Consider the following 22,756-nt stretch of genomic DNA (forward strand, 5'->3'; position numbering starts at 1 on the left):
GAGCTGCCTGTAGAAATTCCAAACGAAGTCATAGGTGGCTTGGGGTAAAGCCCACTTCCTGTTTCTGCCTAGTGTATGCCTCCTCTTGTTGAAAAAGTTTTGGACAATATTTTATCTGTTTGTTGATTATGCTTATTTTGCTATGTATTTTGCACACTTACATGTATGTGCTGCCATCAAAGGGTTAACAAGAAAGAGGACAATACCTGTTCCCTCACGGAGGATAATGGCCCTTACACTGATTCAACATAAAAAGTTTATGAAAGCAAGAGTCCAAGGGGTTTGTTCAGGCTTTGTGTCTCTCTGGCTCTCGTTCTCTTCGACAGATTTCTTGCCCCTGCTCCTATAAGTGGGCTCGTTACCCAATCACATGTGACAAGAGGAGAGCCGAATGCCCTTATGTATATTGTTTATGAAGTGGACACATGTCCAACTAAGGGCTTGTTTATTTGCTGGCCAAACAATACACATGATCTCCGAGGTATGCTGTTGTTTCACATTATTTGCCCGAACCCACCTATGTTGTAATACATTGTACAAGTACAAGTACAACGGACTCTGGACAGCATACACGAAATGACTTGAGAATGGCTGTGCACTGAGCTTGCCTTCTACACTAGCTGCACCCAGAGCGCACCTCACAATGTAGGATGTGGAATGGGCCCTTGATGCTGAGCTTTATTTGGTGCCATGATAAATTAAGATGGATGACGAAAGTGTTTGTGTGTGATGATGAAAATTAGAATGAGTGTCGGCATTGATGACAGAGCCTCCAGTGCAGCTTGCAGCGAGGCATGGCCTGAGTTCTGGCGTACAGCTGCACTTCAGGCTGTATGTGTATGAGGAAAACTGGAGACAGGAAAGGTGGAAAGCACCAAGTTCAGCTTTTGCACAGCCTGCGTTTGTCTTTTCCATGAGGTCAACAAATGACTAATGACTTTTGTTTCTTTCTGAGGTCTTCTGCTGTGCGCTTGCCTCTGCCGTTGTGGTTGTTTTTCCTGCTTCATGCTGTGTTTCTGCAAAGAAGAATCAATGTGAAATCACTTTGCAGTGACTTGTAAGTAGGTGTTCAAGAATGGGGCTTTGAGCTGAACATTCGAGCCCAGAGCCTTAGGTTAGTCAATCAATATGCAACATTCATAATTTGTCGTAATGTAAAATGTGTGTGTGGGTTGCACATTTAAAGGAATTTCAGGTTTCATTGGATCCTGTTGTCAACAGCACTGTAATGCCATGTGACTTGCTTGAAAATGCGAAGGCTTAGGCCATTTGAGTAAACTAAGTTCAATATACCTGTGCATATGTTTTCTTTTTTTTAGTCTTGTTGGTCATAGAGATGTTCAGGAGTACTACTGGGAATTTCGTTTTAAAGCAGATGTTTTAGACTGGCAGCTGTATATCTTTCCTTTGACATGTAAAGGATTAAAGGAAAAAGCCAGGAGCTGTGTCAAAATGAAAAGATTATATGAAAAAACTTATATGAGCACTTCTAAAGCTTTATTAACATGATGCTGGCAAGCAAGTAAAAGATGGATTACAGGGCAGGAAAAAATTTTTTTATTGATTATTGTTACCAAAAAAAAAAAAAAGCCCGTACTGAGAGCTAGAGACAAGGGCTATGTGCCTTTGTCAAAGCTAAACTGCTCTGGTCTTGGCCATGAAAAGTGAAAACCTTGCAGAGAAAACAAATTAGAATGCACATTTTGAATTTCCCCCATGCGCAAGAAAACTAAAAAAGCTTTGCCGTCAATTTGACAGGTCATGCTCTGCTGGGCTGTACACTTGCAAAAATAGTAAAGTGGCCCTGGAAAATATAGCATGATGCTGCCATAAGACAGGAACACTAGCAAATAGCATTGACAGAGCAGTTGGGTGAGGTATCATTTAACAAGTTCTCCTGTTGGAAGATACAATAAAATTGGCCAAGCAGTACTTTCTTTCACGTTCAAATGCAACTGAATTGGCTTTCTTTATTACTATAATTAAATGTATAAATTATAATTAAGAGGCATATTTTATGTAATACAAAGTGTTACAGTGTTGTTACAGTGGTGGTGCCAATTCCATCCCTATGCTTAAATTATTTTCTATTTTACAGAAGCACTGTGCCTGGTAAAAGTGATGCTTTTGGCACATTTCAACACCAATCTATCTCAGTACATTTGCTTTTAGTGTTCCTTTAAGAGCACACAAGTAAGAATAAAATAAGCCATCGCTGATAAGGATACAACCAAATGTCACAAGCCCATTTTGTGTGCTTTCCGTGCCACATCATCGCTGGCTACAACTTCCCGTACTGGCTTCTTTCCACAGGAATTGGCAGCTGCAAACAATGCCGCACCAATAATATGCTGGAAATATGCTCCGCATGGCTGCTGCTTACTGCTGAAGAAAGATTCGGCATGTTGTGATGAATACTTTGGCTCTGATGATCTCACCGATGCTAAGTAGCCATGCTTGTTCAGATCCTTCGGAGGCAGACCACATAGGAACACTTAGAGCCAATGACTCCCTATATGTTGTGAAACACAGCGGTGTTTGCCTTCAGCGAGAGACACATGGTACGATTCCGCCTATATCTGATGTATATGTATGTTGTCTAAGCAACCTTGTGAAAGATTTTAAAGCAGTTCCACCAGGTTCCAACACGTTACAACATTCAGAACAGCTACCTTTCAGTCCAGCCATGTGTGGACCTTTGTAAGTGGGTAGAGCATGTAGGGCACAACTACCTTATCTATCATAATCGTCGCCATTGTCGTCATCAGCCTATTTCTATGACCACTGCAGGACGAAGGCCTCTCCCAGCGAACTCCAATTACCCCTGCCTTGCACTACCTGATTCCATCTTGTGCCTGCAACCTAATTTCATCACCCCATCTAACTTTCTGCAGTCCTTGACTGCACTTACCTTCCCTTGCCACCCATCCTGTAATCTAATGGTCCACTGGTTATCTGCCCAATACATTACATGGCCTGCCTAGCTCCATGTTATTTCTCTTAATGTTAACTAGAATATCAGCCATCCCCTTTTGATCTGAGTCAAAGCACTCTCTTCTTGTCTCTTAAGGTTATGCCTAACATTTTTCGTTTTATCGTTCTTTTCATGGTCCCTAATTGGTTCCTGAGCTTCTTCATTAACCTCCAAGTTTTTGCCCCATGTGTTAGCACCAGTAGAATCCAGTGATTGTACACTTTTCAACGACAGTAGTAACCTTGCAGTTGGGATTTGGTAATGCCTGCTGTATGCAATTCCAACCCATTTTTATTCTTCTGTTAATTACTTTCTCATGATCAGGGTCCACTGTGAGTAACTGACTTAAAACGTATTCCTGCACAGACTCTGAAGGCTGACTGCTGATGATGAAGTATTGTTCCCTTGTCGGGCTATTGAACATTGCCTTTGTCTTCTGCATTTTAATCTTCAACCCTACTCTTACACTTTCTAGCTTAAGGTCTTCAATCATTTGTTGCAATTCATTGCCAGCATTGCTGAACTGGACAATGTCATCTGCAAACCGAAGGTTGTAGAGATATTCGCTGTTAATCCTCATCCTAAGCCTTCCCAGTATAATAGCTTTAATACTTCTTAGCATGCAGTGAATAACATTGGAGAGATTTTGTCTCCTTTCCTGACCCTTTTCTTGATAGGTGATTTTCTGCTTTCCTTGTGGAGAACAAAGGTAGCTGTGGAATTTTTGTAGATTTTTCCAAAAATATTTACATATGCCTGCTGTTCTCCTTGATTATGCAATGTCTCCATGACTGCTGGTATCTCTACCATGACCTACTAAACTCAAGACCTGTACAGATGTCCCTTGCCCAGCACACCTGGTCTAGCTCAATAGTTTTGCCGCTAGGGACAGAAGGTGCGGGCGGAGTGGTGCTGCTTATAAGCTGTTCGCTGTTGTCTGCTTCCACGATCTGTTCCAATGCAGTGTGCTGCCATTATGGGGGTCACAAAGTGCTTGTCTTGGTGGTGAATGAATAAATTCATAAATATAAAAAAGAAACAGTTTTTAAATGTTTTGCAAGTTAGACGAGGAGGAAGGGTGCAAGAAAAGTGAACAATGAGCATAGGTGGGAGCCGCAATGCTAGAAGGCATAAATTTCCCCTTCCTAGCCTCCGCCAGATGTTGAAAAAAGATTGCTTTAAAAGATTCATAGGATAAACTAGCTTTTTTGAGTTGATTACAGATAGCCTAATGTCAGAGATGACCATAGGATTTACTGCTGTGTCCCATAATGAAAGGCAGAGGATCTGGTAAAAGTATTCACAAGTAATTCCTGCACCCGATGTGTGCAAGAAATTGGTTGAGTTTCTTTGAAGGAAAGGTGAGCATAGCTTTATTTTATACATTGTTTGATGTCTAGATGAGTAGAAAGCTTGCAAAAGCAATCCCAGTGCTGTAAAACGTGCTGCAAGGCCTTGTGTCACGGAACGCTATTCAAACTGCAAAGCTAGCTTTTCTGCAGGGTATGGCGGCAGCATAATGGTGGTGCGAAAAATATGCACATAGTGAAGCTGGATCCGTAATTCTCTTTGAACTCGTGGCACATTCACGGGCAACATATAGAGTTAAAATGAGTGGTAATCATTCTGTTGTCGAACGTTTCCAGATCCTAAAAAGCACAGAAGCGAGCTTTACAATGTATACAACTGTTGTGAACTTTACGAACTCTATAACAATGTGCAACATCTGTGCGGCTTGCTACTGCGTGAAAAAGGCAATAGGAGCGGCTATTTGACGCTGTTTTAGAGAGCAATGGACTACATGCACCACCATTTTTCAGGTTCAGGCAGTCAGCTTTTAGAGCCAAGTGACCAATCAAAGCCCTGTGACATCGCTATCACTGTGCTCACAAAAATCAACTCTGCAAGCAGTTTGTCACGACAGAACAGCTGTCATTCCAATTACAACACTGCCCTAGTCAACTGTAAAGTAGCAGACGAACAGGTCATAAAAGCGACACCAACGGCTGACGGTTGAACGACAGTGGTTGCAGGAGACTCCCATAGAAGTTGGTTATCTCCGCAGGTCAGGAGTTCCAGTAGGTCGTGATCACTACTGGCTCAAATGCTTTTTCATTATCTATGAAAGCCATATAGAGAGGTTGATTGTACTCCGCACATTTCTCAGTTACCCGAGTAATCTAGCATACGACATGCCGAGACATGGTCGTTACGGCTATTGGAACCAGTTGGAATTCTTTAGAAACTTATGCGATGAGCATGTTGGTAGTTCTGGTCGTACTTATAATGGCTTAGAATGGTTCCGCAATATGCAACGTTCGTGAGATGTTCCCTACCCTTACATGCGGGCGGCTTACTTGACTTGTGGTGAGAGACCTCTGGGAGACCAGAGGAAGTAGTCGTCGGGGCGTGGCCCTTGTGATGTCGGCGCGCCTCCTTGGGACCTTTAACGGGGCAGCGGCGCTCGCACTCGCCGCCGTCCTCATCGCCGCCTCTGCAGGCGTGGTCGGCGTCGCATTCGCGGCCATCCCCGGTGCACCTTCCGCGCGAGGGACAGGACCGGCCGTCGTCGCACTGGTCGCCCTCGTGGCAACGCCGGCCCGCGACGATAGGCTGTGTGCTGGGGCTCTCCTGCTTGCTGGCCTCATCGTGGTGCATCCCTAAGCCTGCGCTACGCGACACTTCTAAGTCCCCGTCCTCGGAAGGCTGCGTTGTCTCGGGTTTCCGCAGCCGCTCGCCGTGCTGGTTTCGCAGGTGTTTCTGGTGCCTCAGCTTATGTTCCTTCCGCCCGCTCCGCCGACGCTTCTGGTGCGGCGGAGGAGCAGGATTCTGCGGCGGATAGCCGGGTTGCGGCGGCGGACCACCGTGCGGTGCTGCTGCCGCAGCCGCCGCGCACGGCGTGTTCGGCGTGCATGCGGTAATGGTGTTGGGGCAGTACGGCGTCGCAGGACACGTCGTTGGGCTCGGGCACTGCACGCACGTGTCACGCTATCATTGATCGAAAGCATGGCAAAAGCAACCGGCAAATTAGGCTGTGCTGCTTTCTTGAAGCGGTCGCAGTGATTTCCAGTCAAACAACTATTGGGGACGAAGGATCTCTTTTAAACACAAAATCACCAATTGCGATTAAATATTACACGAATAGCCTCTCAACATTCTTAGAGCCTGTTTGCTAACGAACTTTCCAAGAATAAATGGCTCCTGTATGGAATGAAGATGGGCAAGAACACTTAATAAATGGTCACCGAAAAATGATCACGAGGTCTCGGAAAAAATGGTGTTGGACGATTTGAGTAACTCAAACACACATGTAAAAGGGCCCGTTGCAAGAAGAACGTGACTGGTTGTAGTATAGACGATAAAAAAAAAAATTGTCAGTTCCACGAAGTGAATCCGTATTTCGTGTGAGCGTACTTTCATTTCTTCCGTCATGGTTTATCTAATTATTCTCTTATTGTTTATTCTTGAGCTGCTGAGCACGAGGTCGCAGAATCGAATCCCGGCCACGGTGGCCACATTTCGGTGGGAGCGACATTCGAAAACACCTGTGTACTTATACTTAGGTGACTTTAAAGAACCCCAGGTGTTGGTCCAAATTTCCAGAGTCCTCCGGCGTGCCTCATAATCAGATGGTGGTTTTGGCACGTAAAACCCCAGAATTCTTTATGAATTAAGGATTCAACTAGTTCACAGTCTACGTGCCTGTTGTACAGTCACCTCATAGATAATGGGAACGCGAAAAAAAATCGTGTTCTAAATAAAAAAATATAAGAATGTCGCGCCCTCAACCATTCATTTTGGAATGCACAAGGCTTTGAACGAGCCTTCTATTGCATTTCATCAGCCGTTCAGGCTTGGGACAAGCCCAAAAGGAGAAAACAATTTAAAATAACGAAAGAAGTTGAGATATGGCTTCGAAATGTTTATAACATCACAGAAACATTACCGCTACCTCTGCTGACGCGACTGAAGTAGCCGCACTTCTCTATAGTGCAATTCAAATCGCCGCCACAAGCGAAGTTGTCTGACGCTGTATACGTCATTACCGCCCTTTACTGCCATCGGTAGGTAAGGTTAAAACTGGCGCTCGAGAGTCGGCGCTACGGTCTTTTGCGTAAGAACACGAAAGCATCCAGTAACCAAGCCAATTTATCACATGGAGGTGGGATTTTTTTGCTGCCTACGGTTAGTATGAGCTTAACGTGTCTGCAAAACCAGAGCAGCAATACGGGATACCGAAACGTGAGAACGCGGGCAGCGCTCGAAGCAAACGATACCTTTTGACCACCGGCATCTTTGCGATGGGTAATTAGCTTTTCTTTTTTTTCCTAAGCATCGAGCAGAAGCGTACAAGGAGCATATTCTTCCATCTTATAATTCAATGCAAGAATCATTTTACAGTCCGTTTGACTACCAATGACAAAATTATAATGAGGTGTTACAACCTTATCGATCTAGTACTAGAACATTCAAGTACAGTCTTAAAGGCACACCAAAGAGAAAAATGATTTCTTCTGTATCAGCAAATTACCATTATATATAATCAGAAACACCACTCCTACCACGATAAGGCGCTTGGTAAGCCAGAAAAAGTGCGATAACAAGAGACGAGTGGCGACGCCTCCTCGAAGTTGCCACACCAGCTCGCTGTGACGTCATGGATTTTGACAGCGTCTTCTAGGGCCTAGTTAATTCTTTAGCTGTAAAGATAAAGCTGTATATTCTGTTCTAATGGGGCCTATGATTGATCATGGTGAATTTCGCAAACTTTTGCTGCGCCAAAGCGGCGTGAAAATGAAAAAAAAAAAAAAATACTCCGAAATCCGTGACGTCACAGTGACATACTGGCATTGACCGAGAAGAAAGGTAATTGACCGAGGGGCCCGATTTTTATTAATCATATGAGAAGCGAACAAACAAAGACGCCAAGAACAACATATGGGAAATTGCTTGTACTTACTAATTGCATTAAAAAATAATAACTTAATGGCAATGAAAGTGGATGAAAAGACAACTTGCCGCAGGTGGGGGACGATGCCACGTCTTCGCATTACGCGTGCGATGCTCTAACCGATTCAGCTACCGCGGCGCCGTTTCCCCATCCACTTACCTGGGTATTTATGTTTTACCACTACAGTGTTAGCCAGCGCGATCACTTGCAAAGCTTGGCGACGGATGTGGAGCATCCTTTCTGCCGCAGGCGTCACGAGTACGTGATCTTTTTCGGTGAAGGCAACTGGTCAATAAAGCCACACATGCTACCTGAAAGCATCAATGTTGCCGGATTCGAAACCCTCGTTATGTAATGAACGAGAAGAAAATGAATTGACCGCATGATTTCAGAACCGATCGCCGGTCAGCCACTCGTACGAACATAAAGCTTTCCGCCATGGCTTGTGGAAAGCTTGCCGGTCACATCGGCCAACAGCCAATTTTGGCCGTTAGGCATAATCGATGGTGCTTCGAAAGGTCGGTTGGTTATCGGCGATAGAAGTTGCGGTTCTACGCCGAATCAACTCGTATTCATTCGCAGGGCCCACACGACACACGGGAAGCCGACAAACCGCCTCACAACGAAAGCGAGTGTGCGGGATGGTATGAACGTTGTTCTCCGCCGCCATCACCGTATTTGCGACACACCGTCTGGAAACATCTCATCTCATAGTGCCATTCATATATGCATAGTCTCTTGTTGAGCTACTACCATTGTTATTGGGCGTAATACACATTTTGTCTATAGTGTGATAAAGTATATCAAAGGACATAATAATCTGGAATGGGCATAAGACATTTGCCATCACTTTTTGTCTTGTGCCTCACAGCGCAAGTTGTTCTAGCTCACTTGTAATGTTATGTTTGTCTTGCGCCCTCATGTCTTTACTCTCATTAACCTGCAAAATTTTATTTTATTTTTTACAAAATTAAGTTCCTTGCCTACCTAAATAAAAATGTTTGCAACACGCCGTGCATGGTACACGGTACCGCCCGTGGGAAGGCAAGCATAATTGGTCGCTGTTGGCTTTGTGTCTTGCTTCACTGTTGATCAGAACTTACTGATTGCACACTGATAACAAGCTTCGCCGAATGGCTACAGGTTACTGCGCTGTACTACTCCAAGTATTCCAAAAAGACAAATGTTTCTGCTCCGAAACTGCTACAATATGCTCGTGTGGCTGCTCCTAAACTGCTTGAGAACGACTTTTTTCCTGCTCCAAAAATTGCACCAAACCCTAAGCTGGCTAAACCACCACGGCTTCTAATAATCACCTATTATTTCAGAATTAACGACAACATAGTTTTAAAGAACGCTCTAGCTGTCTATAAACTTGCTTCAGTGTTCTGATGTAATGTCCTTCTAATGGCTCTTCGCCATGCCCCATTGCAAATTTTGGTTATACCCTGGCAGCTACAAAATATCGCTTAAGGAGCGTTTTACAAAATCTATTCTTTTTAAAGAATCGGTTCATTATTAGAGGAAATTTAAGAAATTAACTGCCCTGCTACTTGTCGCCAGGCGTCACTGCCAATGGAGATTCTCTCTCCCTCTGCATCGACATAGAATTCCCAAGCGGTGGTTCTTCCCTGCCTTTTCCCATACCGGAAGCGAGGGACGTACCGCGGCATCAAGTCCCGCCTCTTATTTCGTTTTATTGTGAAAACAATTATAGGGACACTGTAGACGAATTTCCGCCGTTGCCGTAATCAGTGGCAGAACAGCTGCGCAAACTGCTCCGAGGGCGACCCTTTGCGCCATCCTGCGCCAAAACGGCATTTTAGCGAAAAATTGCGCCGAGCCTGCGCCAAAATATAAAATAAATTATGGGGTTTTACGTGCCAAAACCACTTTATGATTATGAGACACGCCGTAGTGGAGGACTCCAGAAATTTCGACCACCTGGGGTTTTTTAACGTGCACCTAAATCTAAGTACACGGGTGTTTTCGCATTTCGCCCCCATCGAAATGCGGCCGCCGTGGCCGGGATTCGATCCCGCGACCTCGTGCTCAGCAGCCCAACACCATAGCCACTGAGCAACCACGGCGGGTAGCCTGCGCCAAAGCATACATAAAAGCGAAACCCTCCTTCCGTAGATGTTTCGCAACTAGCAAAATTGAAATGAAAACCAGTAGCATGCTGTCATCATCATCATCATAGGAGGAAGCAGAGGACCGTCCGTAGAGTTTCTCACCCTATAGTGAGAAACTCTGGCTGGCCTGTCGAAATCGCCCGGTTCGTCATTCGCGCATTTTTCTTTGACATACAACGTAGTGCCGCTGTACCATCTTGCTGGCGCTTTATTTCGGTTTTCACGAACCCTCGTGGTACCGCGAAGTTTGCCGAAGGAGGATGTCACATTGTAGGATTAAAGGTAAACTATTTCGATGTCTGTGGGTGATAGCGGGACTTCAGGGTGTCTACCGACCGGGAAAACCGGGAATTCTCGGGGATATTCAATAGTCTGGAACAACTCATGGAAAGGAATTTGTGCTTCAATCAGGGAAAATTAGCTGTCATTTTATTCAAAGGGAACGAAAGCCCTAGTGCTTGCTCGAGTAAAAGAGAGCAATCGTAACGAATTGTCTTTGATGCCGTGTCGTGGGCTGGAGGAGTTGCCAGTGTACAGTCAACGACCGATTTTCCGGACGCCCGATTTTTCGGAAAGGCCCGATAATGTGGGCGACTTCGCGGCACCACCACGTGCCCCGTAGAGTCAATGTGTAAGAACGTCTGTAATTTCAGACGCAAGAACCCTTCTCTATCCGATTTTCCGGACTTTCTGCCGCGACCGCGGGTCCGGAACGGCATTAATCAAAGCTAACAACGCCGTTATGATTATTTCGCCGCCTCGAACCAGCGCTCTTGCACGCGGATCCGCTGGCAGCCGTAGCCACCACCGCGGTAACGCGAGGCTTAGCTGCTTCGGCGTTCGCTATTAAGAGGAAGCTTTAGCTCGGGCCCAACTCCGACGCGGCCTATTCAAATACATGTAAAAACGCAAAAACGTTTTTCTGAGATTACCCCTGGACCGATTTTAATGAAATTTGTTGCATTTGAGAGAGAAAGTTAAATTCTAGTGACTGTTGGCAGCGGAATTTTGATTTAGGGCTTGAATTTTGTTAAAGAGATTTTCAGAAATTCAGAAGTTTGAAAAAAATAGAAGCACGGAGTTTACAAACTAATAACTCTGCATCAAAAACAGATATCGCGATTCTGTAAACGTCACCCATTAGACCGTTCAAAGCGGACAAATCTGATATGTCATTTTACATCTTATGTGAATTTGTTACGTTATTTACGAGGGTTTTGCAAAAGTTGTAATAACACATTGACACATTTTTTGAGGTTCATGTGTAAGATATCAATTTTGTCCGCTTTAGATGTGCTATCAGATACAACTCACAGAATTGCTATATCATTTTTTCTTGCTGGGTTACGGAGTTGTAAACTTGATAGTTTCGTTTTCTGAAAATTTGCGATTTTTGCCAATTTTTTATAAAAAAATGACAACCTAAATCGAAAATTCGAAACCAACAGTCACTAGATTTTAAGTTTTTCTTTTAAATGCAGCAAACTCCATCAAATTTGGTGCAGTGGTTGCCGAGAAAAACGAATTCTCCTTTTACATGTATTTAGATAGGAGCACCCGAGCTAAAACTTCCTCTTAAGGTTCTTGCCGTTCGGTGCCGTGTTTTTCGTTGAAATAATTCGTCGCTGTCAGTAATGGCACCGACTCCGCCTCTCTATTCCTCACGATTGGCTTCGAAGCTTAGAAAGCATGGCGCGTTGCATTATGCCCGTTTCCGAATGGCAGCTTCGCCTCAGCACAGGGATGTTACGCTGTAAAGCGTGCGTGAAGTATTGCGGTGAAGCTTAACAAGCGTGGGAAGGGGCTATTGTCACGGGACACAGTACGTATTCCATAATTATACACGCGAGCACCCGCCGTCTCCTGTCACAGTACGAGCACCGATATGCCTAATAAGTGTAGTGGAAGGCCTTCGGAGCTTTTTTGGCCGTGCCTGTGACGATTTGAGCCCTCAAGGGCAGTAAAAGACATGTATTCATTTTTTTCGGACTGCCCAATTTGGTGTTTCGGACGTTTTCGTGGCCCGTAGGGAGTCCGAAAAATCGGATGTTGACTGTGCAACGGGCCAAGAGGGTGCTTCAAATGGTCCGTGGGGTGAACGCGTGGCGGAACGTGGACAAGAACAGAAATGACCGTCGCATTCAGGAATGATCGGGAAGGAACTGTGCCGCCTCTACTTTGAAGCTGCTTGAGCTCAAACAGCAAAGTTTGGCTGATGCAAAGATGCAGGTGACCCTCATACCCTCGTATGGTGACCCTCGTATGATAAACAGAAGAAACATGGATAGTATTATAAATTTCATAAAAGTGATTACTGAACGCACGAGCAATGCTAGGCGGGTCAGGGATAGTTACATTATTGTAAATTACTTTTTCAGTGGAAGTGCTAGAATGCGGTACATTGAAAATCTCGTTGATAAGTTGCCATTGTTTTTTTGATGAAACTTATTTTTCATGAATTCATTTTCGTAACATTGCCTTTCTGATTTCTTCAATAAATTACTCAACATGCTGCAATATTTCTTATAGCGTAACCCTAAATTAACATTGAAAGGCTATTTTTTAGTCTTCCTATACATGTTTTCTTTGTTCCTCAAGCTCACAAGTAGCCCGTTAGTGATCCAAGGATCAACAGGTGCAGCGATGGCGTAGAGGTAGAGTATCCGCCTCGTGTACAAGAGGACTGTGGTTTGAATCCCGGTGCCGCGCAATTTTCCACCGGATTAAAAAAAAATTGAAATCCGCGTGTTGATAAAATTGCATAAACAGGCCTGGAGTGTGGCCTGATCCCGGTGACCAGAACTGGTAACGCACTCCCAACCAGAGAAGGAGTGGCCACCCTGGTGCAGTACTTGGCCACAACCGCCTATATGAATACAACTATCAAACCCCTGTCCTCAGTCCCCAGCGGCTGCGAAGCAACTGACCACGGCGGCGGTCAGACCTGTGACGCAGCAGAGGGTGCTAATAATACCTGGGTCCGAACAGGCCGCCACTGGAATCAACCTGACAATGTTTAACGCTAGAACATTATCTAGTGAGGCGAGTCTAGCAGTGCTATTGGAGGAATTAGCGGGAATAAAATGGGATTTAATAAGGCTCAGTGAGCTTACGAGGACAAATGAAGCATATACAGTGCTAAAAAGTGGGCACGTCCTGTGAACGGGGCTTAGCGGAGAGACGAGAACTAGGAGTCGCATTCCTGATTAATAAGGATATAGCTGGTAACATACAGGAATTCTATAGCATTAGCGAGAGTGTAGCAGGTCTTGTTGTGAAACTTAAAAAGAGGTACAAATTGAAGGTCGTACAGGTGTGCGCTCCTAAATCCAGTCATGATGACCAGAAAGTTGAAAGCTTCTATGAAGACGTGGTATCGGCGATGGGTAAAGTCAAAACAAAATACACCATACTAATGGGCGACTTAATGCCAAGGTAGGCAAGAAGCAGGCTGGAGACAAGTCAGTGGGAGAATATGGCATAGGCTCTAGGAATAGCAGGGCTGAGGGGAGAGTTATCAGTATAGTTTGCAGAACAGAATAATGTGCGGATAATGAATACCTTTTTCCCAAGCGGGAGAGCCGAAAGTGGACGTGGAGGAGCTCGAATGGCGAGACTAGAAAGGAAATAGACCTTGTGCTCTGCGCTAACCCTGGCATCATACAATATGTGGACATGCTCGGCAAGGTGCGCTGCAGTGACCATAGGATGGTAAGAACTCGAATTAGCCTAGACTTGAGCGAACGGAAGAAACTGGTACATAAGAAGCCGATCAATGAGTTAGCGGTAAGAGGGAAACTAGAGGAATTCCGGATCAAGCTACAGAATAGGTATTCGGCTTTAACTCAGGAAGAGGACCTTAGTGTTGAAGCAATGAACGACACTCTTATGGGCATCATTAAGGAGGGTGCAATAGTAGTCGATGGTAACTTCGTTAGACAGGATACCGGTAAGCTATCGCAGGAGACGAAAGTTCTTATTAAGAACACAATTGTATGAAAGCATCTAACCCTACAGCTAGAATAGAACTGGCAGAACTTTCCAAGTTAATTAAAAAGCGTAAGATAGCATGACATAATGAAGTATAATATGGATAGAATTGAACATGCTCTCAGGAACGGAGGAGGCCTAAAAGCAGTGAAGAAGAAACTAGGAATAGGCAAGAATCAGATGTATACGTTAAGAGACCAAGCCGGAAATATCATTACTAATATGGATAAGATAGTTCAAGTCGCTGAGGAATTCTATAGAGATTTGTACAGCACCAGTGGCACCCACAACGATAATGGAAGAGAAAATAGTGTAGAGGAATTTGAAATCCCACAAGTAACGCCGGAAGAAGTAAAGAAAGCCTTGGCAGCTAGGCAAAGGGGGAAGGCAGCTGGGGAGAATCAGCTAGCAGCAGATTTGTTAAACGATGGTGGGCAGATTGTTCTAGAAAAACTGGCCACTCTGTAAACGCAATGCCTCGTGACCTCGAGCGTACCGGAATCTTGGAAGAACGCTAACATAATCCTAACCCATAAGAAGGGGAACGCCAATGCCAAAAAATTCTAGACCGATCAGCTTACTGTCCGTTCCCTACAAAGTATTTACTAAGGTAATCGCAAATAGAATCAGGAACACCTTAGACTTATGTCAACCAAAGGACCAGGCAGGATTTGGTAAAGGCTACTCGACATAAACCATATTCACACTATCAATCAGGTGATAAAGAAATGGGCGGAATATAACCAACCCTTATATATAGATTTCATTGATTACCAGAAAGCGTTTGATTCAGTCGAAACCTCAGCAGTCGTGGAGGCATTACGGAATCAGGGTGTAGACAATCCCGTATGTAACAATACTGAAAGATATCTACAGCGGCTCCACAGCCACCATAGTCCTCCATAAAGAAACCAACAAAATCCCAATAAAGAAAGGCGTCAGGCAGGGAGATACGATATCTCCAATGCTATTCACAGCGTGTTTACAGGAGGTATTCAGAGACCTGGATTGGGAGGAATTGGGTATAAGAGTTAATGGAGAATACCTTAGTAACTTGCACCGCTGATGATATTGCCTTGCTTAGTAACTCAGGGGACCAATTGCAATGCATGCTCGCTGACCTGGAGAGGCAAAGCGGAAGGGTGGGTCTCAAAATTAATCTGCAGAAAACAAAAGTAATGTTTAACAGCCTCGGAAGAGAACAGCAGTTTACGATAGGCAGTGAGGCACTGGAAGTGGTAAGAGAATACATCTACTTAGGGCAGGCAGTGACTGCGGATCCGGATCATGAGACTGAAATAATCAGAAGAATAAGAATGGGCTGGGGTGCGTTTGGCAGGCATTCTCAGATCATGAACAGCAGGTTGCCATTATCCCTCAAAAGAAAAGTGTATAACAGCTGTGTCTTGCCAGTACTCAGGTACGGGGCAGAAACCTGAAGGCTTACGAAAAGCGTTCTACTTAAATTGAGGACGACGCAACGAGCTATGGAAAGAAGAAGAAGGATAAGAAAAGAGCAGATTGGGTGAGGGAACAAACGTGATTTAATGACATCTTCGTCGAAATCAAGAAAAAGAAATGGGTGCATGGGCAGAACATGTAATGAGGAGGGAAGATAACCGATGGTCATCAAGGGTTACGGACTGGATTCCAAGGGAAGGGAAGCGTAGCAGGGGGCGGCAGAAAGTTAGGTGGGCGGATGAGATTAAGTTTGCAGGGACAACATGGCCACAATTAGCTATGGCTGGGGTAGTTGGAGAAGTATGGGATAGGCCTTTGCCCTGTAGTGGGCGTAACCAGGCTGCTGCTGCTGCTGCTGATGGTGATGATCCAAGGATTATGCGGAAATTTAAGTTTCTTTTTGCACTTAACTGTGACAGTGTTAGCATGAACAGTTTGTAAAAATAAAGAAAATAACTGAAGTGCTTCTTCTGGATTTAGTTTGGAAGCTATAACTGTCGAGTCAATTTTCTCAATTGCATCAACAAAATTTATCTTATCAAGATGAGACGCAAGATGACAGGGATCTGACCTAGGAGGGTTAGATTTGAAAGTGCTGATTACAGGGTAATGATCTGATATGTGTATATCAATTACACTAGACTCTAGCGAAGGCGAAATAATGAGGGCTATAAGAGTTGGAGGACGTCGGGATGAAAACTTGGGAGGTTAATTTACATTATTTACAGTGAGAGTCAATTAACAGTATTAGAGTCATTACGGGCTGGCAGCAACTCGGATGCTGCGGCCCGCGGCAAGAAGCTCGAAAGAGATGAATCAAGGAATGCTCTAGGAATGCTCTCCGGTCTGTGTCTTTTAAGCCCTTCGGTGTCTCGAAGACACGTCACGTTCGGTCAGTGGGAGAACCCGCTCAGGTGACGCCATTTTCGGCCAATCGGCGAGCCTACTCAGGTGTCGTCATTTTCGGCCAATGGTAGGTGCCCGTGCGATTGAGTCACACCCGGCGAAGAGAGTCGCTGCTTGGTCCCCCATTGTCCGAGGGCTTACTTCTCCCTGCGATCTTGCCTTGCTAACTTGCAATGCGCCGTCACAATCGGCGGATGGGGGCAACGCTGCCAGGTTTTCACGGTGTATTACAGCCGTCTTGCCTCGGGACCCACTACCTGCAACAGTGCCAGGCCCTCGCTTCACTTTCGGGAAGAGTCAAGCAGTGAATAGCTCCACCTGCAGCACACGAAGTGGGGGCCGCCAACTTGTTTGCTCGTGCCGCACCTAGGGAATGTGGCATCCGTGCTTCTTCGCTCCTCAATTAGCTGTGGTGCGATTCGATGAGGTCTGGGGAACTCGAAGTAGGCTCAGGAAACGGTCCCGTATCTAACAGCTCGTCCTCGCCCCGGAAGTTCGGAATGGCCGGTGAACTCAATTCGCTGGCCATGAGGAACGCTGAAAGAACCTGCAGGGTACTGGTGTCGAGCCTCGTTTGACGAACTTCGGGATCCTGGGCCCTGGAGTACATACGTCAAACAAACAAAACACAGCGCTGCACCACGTGTAAGCGCAGGCTCTTCACCCCTGACTCGCCAGGCTATTACTGAGTCAAAATGAACCCTGATCTTTTATTTCTCCAATCTTGACAAAGCAGTTCCAACCACCTCTCTAAACCGCTATCCATTTCTCCCCGAATGCCGACAAGACCTAAGTGACATTGTTGCAAAGCAAAGGGCCGGTGTCATTGCAAACAACAAATGAAAACAGCCTAACATAACTTAAGTGGCCTAACTACACGAACAGCATGTTTCCAACCTATCGCAGTGGCGTACTTATCGCAAGTATTGGTGCCACTGAACGGTCTGGTCAACTTCACAAGTACGTAATCACAAGCGCGCTAGCCTTGTGGTCACTAATCAGAACATGTACTTGCGTCGTAGGCAAACGTTTCATTATGCTTACTTACGTTTCTTCCTTTAGTCCCTACAGGACACGTAACCTAAACGAACAATTAAACTTGCGGGACTTAGCACTCTGCAGAACCCTTAAAATAATGCGTCTTCTAAAAACTAGTTCTACGCACGCTCACTAAAGAAGTCAGAATACGGCTGCCCTCAACACACACGAGCAACCGAGTCATAAATCTGCTTCCTTCCGTCCATGCAGGACACGCGCTAATGGAACTAAGAACGCTTCTCAGTGCAAATGATGCACTTACTGAAAACCTACGTGGTTAACCTTAGAAAATAAAAAAAAATGCTTATAAAAAAAAGAAGGTTAACTAAAACACACGCGCGCTACGATAGGCCTCTCACTGATAACCTTGATACTCAGGTTACTCACACACAAAAAAAGAAAGCCTATCTACTTATTAATGAACACCTCACGATACTACATGTTTACAAAAAAACGCGTCTTTCAAATCTCGAGCTTCTCAAACAAAACATAAACAAAGCTCAAACCTTACACATTGAAAGAAATCCTAGTCCCAAATCGCGAAAATTCTCCGATGCTAAAAAAATAAAACTAAACTGAACGTTTTACTTCTGCGGAAGCTCTCTTGGCCTCCCGTTCCAATTGCTTACGTCTGACTCATACTTTGAGCCATACCCAAGGTGGTCGCGGTTTGAAAGCTACTCTGGCTATCCAGGAACTACAACAGGGCTGACTCACTATCAGCTCCTCCAAGACGTTACAGTCTCCTGCCAATTTGCGTCCTGGCGCCCCTCTTTCCTCACGAACTCGGTTGACCGCATCGCTACTCCCTATCTCTTCGTCTCGTCCTGCGATTCTTAGTGCTACACGCTGAACTTCGAAAAGAATGACGGACCGACGAGGAATTTACTGCCCCATGCCCTTTGTCCGCATCCGTGCAGAACATGCTTCTCGATCTCTTTTTGACCTATGACTCAAACGTTTATGATACGTCAACATCGTCAGTGACGCCCGCACCTTTCTTGTCTCCGCGCCCTGCCTTTTCGCGCCTGTCGCCGTCTTTGGCTTCGCTACATCAGCCACCGCATTCCGATCTTTACGGCGCTTCTTTCTGTGGCGCTTTCTATTTGAATTCTCTTTCATGTCGCCTTCTGGCGCCTCGTGCTGGCCGTTACACATCTCATCGGCCCGGATCGGACACGGGCACTCTAAAGTCCTTTAGGTAAGGGGACATCTACCGGAAAGGCGTTAAAGTGCAGTGACACACGACAAAGGAGTATCTCCTTTACGGCAAAGTTCCTTTTCGGGAAAGGAGATCGCGCAACTACTTTTCGAGCGGAAAAGGAGTTACTCTTGCACACAGCGTGCACAACTCGTCAATAGAAGGAAACCTGCCACATAACTACGATGCCCATAGGTATTTTTTTTACCTTGCGAAAATGTTTTAATTGTTAGCGGTAATACAATTTGTCGAATAGTGAAGATTTCCTCTAGCTATACCCTCAAACGCTCGCATAACGTCGCTAGTGCCGCCACGTTGAATTCCGGCAGTGTCGTCGTCGTTTGCTGCGCGCATGTGGTGTGTTCACGTCGCGAGATGGAGACTGCACGATCAGCGCCCGCAGGAAATACCCAGAAGAAACCACAGTTGTTGGAATAACATATTGAATAAAACGCGTTACGCCTGCGCGCACAAAGGAAGGGACGACAAAGACGTGAAAAAGGACGACAGAAACGTGGCCATCACCAGAATAAACAGCACGCACAGCAAAACACCGGCTGCACAGAGTTGCTAGACCAAGTTAAATGGCTGCTAACAACGCAAAATCACGAATAAAATAAACGACTATAAGCATTATTAGCCATCCACAATGAAAAAAATATATTTTTAGGTTCTACAGTAGCTAAGTGTAATTAAATATGCAGCTTTTTAAGAATGTTTTCTCTCTTGTGGCTTTTACAGCCAGCGCTATTTTTCTTGCGGCGTTCATCTGAGGAACTACCTAAAGAAGTTCAGTGCGGTGCAGTGTGTCATCGGCGCAACTCTTTTCTGCAAAGGGTCCTTCAGAGTAGCAAAAGGGGTTTACTGGAAAGGACTTTAGTTTTGCCCGTGTGTCAGGGGTATCAGGGGTATTACCCGCACAGTCTGATTGATTTTCCTTTAAATCAACACTCTCTCTGCCTCGACTGGCGGACAGCTCAACTGACTCTTGAACAATGCAGCAGGCTTTACTCGAGTTATGCAACTCGCACTCTTGCGAACTGCGCTCTACTGCATTGCCCAGCTCACGCTGTGCATCGGCACACAGCCCGTCGGTATCGATTGCTGTCTCACGCGCACAGTCCGAATGATTAATAACTGAGTCATCCCTATCTAGGCTATCTAGACTGGCGGAGAGCTGCACTGATCCCTGAACAATGCAGTTGTCTTCTCTTGAGCTACGTAGCTCGCAATCCTGAGAACTACCCTCAACTGCATCGTCCAGCCGGCACTTCACTTCGGCACGCAGATGTGACTCGACATGGGTGCTCGTGTCTGTCGGGTCAACAGTACCCTGTAGCTCGCTAACGACCTCGATATCATGAGATGCGAAGCACACGCGCAGCAACTGTGCCAATTTGTTCGCAGCTGGCCTAGCTGTCTCTACAGTCCTCTGTTGGCACAGCACCTCGTCGCTCTCACTCTGGCCTTTGACGGCCTCTGTTGCCACCAAGGCATCGTTACCAGCTAGCCTTTTCCCTTCACCTATGAATGTGCAGCCAATTTCACAGGCACTATGCTTCTCGTCGGCTTTTGGCGAAAATCCGCTAGACATCTTCATCATTCTTGTGCTCTGTACTGCCTACAGAATTTTCAGACAGCCGTTGTCTCTGTGCCATTAACTGATCAAAATATTGTAGCTGTTTGATCAATGCTGCCTTCTCTCTCTCATACTTTTGCTCACGCTCACGCTTACATTCTTGATACTCACGTTCACGTTGATTCTCACGTTCTTGACATTCACGCTGACGTTCTTGACTCTCACACCTAAGAGTAAGTTCTTGAAGCTCACGCTTCTGTTCATTCTCGCGTTCTTGATGCTTACGCTCACTCTTACGTTCACGACGCTCACGCTCCCGTGGTTCTTGTATCACCTCCCAAGCAAGCTCAATGCTTTTATCATCATTGCCACTATCTTTAATCGCCTTTATGATAGCTGCCATTTTCATCTGTTCGTCCGCCTCAACTCCCAAATCGTCGCACACCAACAACAAGTCTAACCTCGCCACCCTTTTAAGATCCATGGCAGCTGCCCCGACTGGTGGTTAGAACGGTTTTCCTTAATTAATTTGTGCAAACACACAATGCAACAAATCCCCGATTTCTAGAACTATCAAAATGAACACACAAGATTTGAAGTCTGGTGAAGCAAAAGAAAAAAAAAAGCACACGCTCACTTACGGTTGCAGAACCCTGCCATCTGGTTCATTGGTCCGCTGTTCCCGCTTCCTCAGGACTCTCTGGGTCGAAGGCTCGCTCTTCTTCGCTACTCCCAGTTCCTCAGGACTCCTTTTTGGACCAAGGCTCTCTCTCTTCTTTGCTGTTCCAAGTTCCTCGGGACTCCTTTGGACGAAGGCTCTTTTTCGCTGTTCCGGGTTCCTCAGGATTTCTCTCAACGAAGGTTGATCCGTAGCGCTGCCACCAGTTGTTGCATTTGGAAGCGATCCCACCGCTGGCAGCCAGTTGTAAGAGTTGAGGAGGACTTCGGGATGAAAACTTGGGAGATTTATTGACATTATTTACAGTGAGACGACCAAGAACTTAACAGTCATAGAAGTCATTACGGGCCGGCAGCAACTCGGACGCTGCGGCCCGTGGCAAGAAGCTCGAAAGAGATGAATCAAGGAATGCTCTAGGAATGCTCTCCGGTCTGTCTTTTAAGCCCTTCGGTCTCTCGAAGACACGTCACATTCGGCCAATGGGAGAACCCGCTCAGGTGACGCCATTTTCGGCCAATCGGCGAGCCCACTCATGTGTCGTCATTTTCGGCCAATGGTAGGCGCCCGTGCGATTGAGTCACACCCGGCGAAGAGAGTCGCTGCTTGGTCCCCCATTGTCCGAGGGCTTACTTCTCCCTGCGGTCTTGCCTTGCTGACTTGCAATGCGCCGTCACAATAGGCGGATGGGGGCGACGCTGCCAGGTTTTCACGGTGTATTACAGCCGTCTTGCTTCGGGACCCACTTTACCTGCAACAGTGCCAGGCTCTCGCTTCACTTTCGGGAAGAGTCAAGCAGTGAATAGCTCCACCTGCGGCACACGAAGTGGGGGCCGCCAACTTGTTTGCACGTGCCGCGCCTCAGGAATCTGGTATCCGTGCTTCTGCGCTCCTTAATTAGCTGTGGTGCGATTCGATGTGGTCTGGTGAACTCGAAGTAGGCTCAGGAAACGGTCCCGTATCTAACAGGGCATGGTCTAAGAGGGAGCTGCTTCCTTAACTGGAAAACCTGGTGGCTGAAGTTAGTAATTGCTCAAGCCCAAAGCCAGTAAAACAGTCCGTATAAGCACATACAGTACTATTTTCGACATCAAGCAAGTTAATATTTATATCACCTACAATTAGGACAGGCTTGTTTTTACTAGTAATTCTTTGAAGAACTAAGCTAAGATGACGAAGGAAATCAGGTATGTAAAGAAGCTGGAGAACGGTAAATACAGCCAATAATAATTCCGCCACAATTATTTGGAAAAGACAAGGCATTGGTTTCGATCCAAACAGTTTCGCAGTGAAATAGATCTAGTGAAAGGTCCAGTCTACGTTTATATTTAATGTGGGGTGCGACAAAAATCGCGCTACCACCACGTTTATCTGCAGCACGGTGACAATACCCAGCCTGATAGGCACGGAACCCGTATAAATTGCTATCAGCCGGGCCAAGCCATGTCTCAATTATGGAGATGAATGAAAAAGTGTGGGACAGAGAGTCAATGAATAAAGATATGTTGTCATGATTCTTACAGAAACTTCGCGCATTGAAGTGAAGCAACGAACAGCCAGCAGATTTAAGCAGTGATGTAGCTTCAGATGGGGTGAACACAAAGACATGTTTGAAGGAAGAGTCAGCGACTAAAACACTGACTTATTGCAAATAATCAGGTTAGGTGATGACACTTAGGTCGGACTCAGAGCTTATGAAGAACACTTTGCTATTTTCAATCTTGCGTGCTTTAATCTGACAGCTGTCTGTCCAAAGGAACTGCCACTTATGCTGCTTCTTTAGAGCAACAGCTCGGCTGAACAGACGTTTGTTCTCAAATGTGAGGCGCTCATTGACAGAAATAG

The 22,756-nt window shown here is 45.7% G+C and overlaps 2 protein-coding genes across 8 annotated transcripts in view; one reads left to right on the plus strand and one right to left on the minus strand.

The window, feature by feature from the left end:
- The window catches only part of ssp3 (short spindle 3), a 259,626-nt gene that overhangs the window by 155,818 nt on the left and 81,052 nt on the right, over positions 1-22,756 (plus strand). The window contains exon 28 of one of the 5 annotated variants that reach the window (XM_055076978.1): positions 327-480. The exons of 3 other annotated variants lie outside the window; for them this stretch is intronic. In XM_055076978.1, coding sequence (XP_054932953.1) covers positions 327-416 — 90 coding nt within the window. In that variant the 3' untranslated portion in view covers positions 417-480. One more of the 5 variants, XM_055076979.1, reaches the window with a different exon arrangement.
- Positions 862-22,756, minus strand: part of LOC126541842 (uncharacterized) — a 49,575-nt gene continuing 27,680 nt past the window's right edge. For 2 of the 3 annotated variants that reach the window (XM_050188786.3, XM_055076980.2), the window contains exons 3-4: positions 5,332-5,944; positions 862-1,016 (exon numbers count right to left, since the gene is read on the minus strand). In XM_050188786.3, the coding sequence (XP_050044743.2) occupies positions 931-1,016; positions 5,332-5,944 (699 nt within the window). In that variant the 3' untranslated portion in view covers positions 862-930. Of the gene's footprint in view, positions 1,017-5,316; positions 5,945-22,756 lie in introns of all 3 variants that reach the window. The other variant, XM_055076981.2, reaches the window with a different exon arrangement.

The sequence above is a fragment of the Dermacentor andersoni genome, chromosome 2, assembly GCF_023375885.2.
Source record: "Dermacentor andersoni chromosome 2, qqDerAnde1_hic_scaffold, whole genome shotgun sequence".
In the NCBI taxonomy this organism is placed as follows: Eukaryota; Metazoa; Arthropoda; class Arachnida; order Ixodida; family Ixodidae; genus Dermacentor; species Dermacentor andersoni.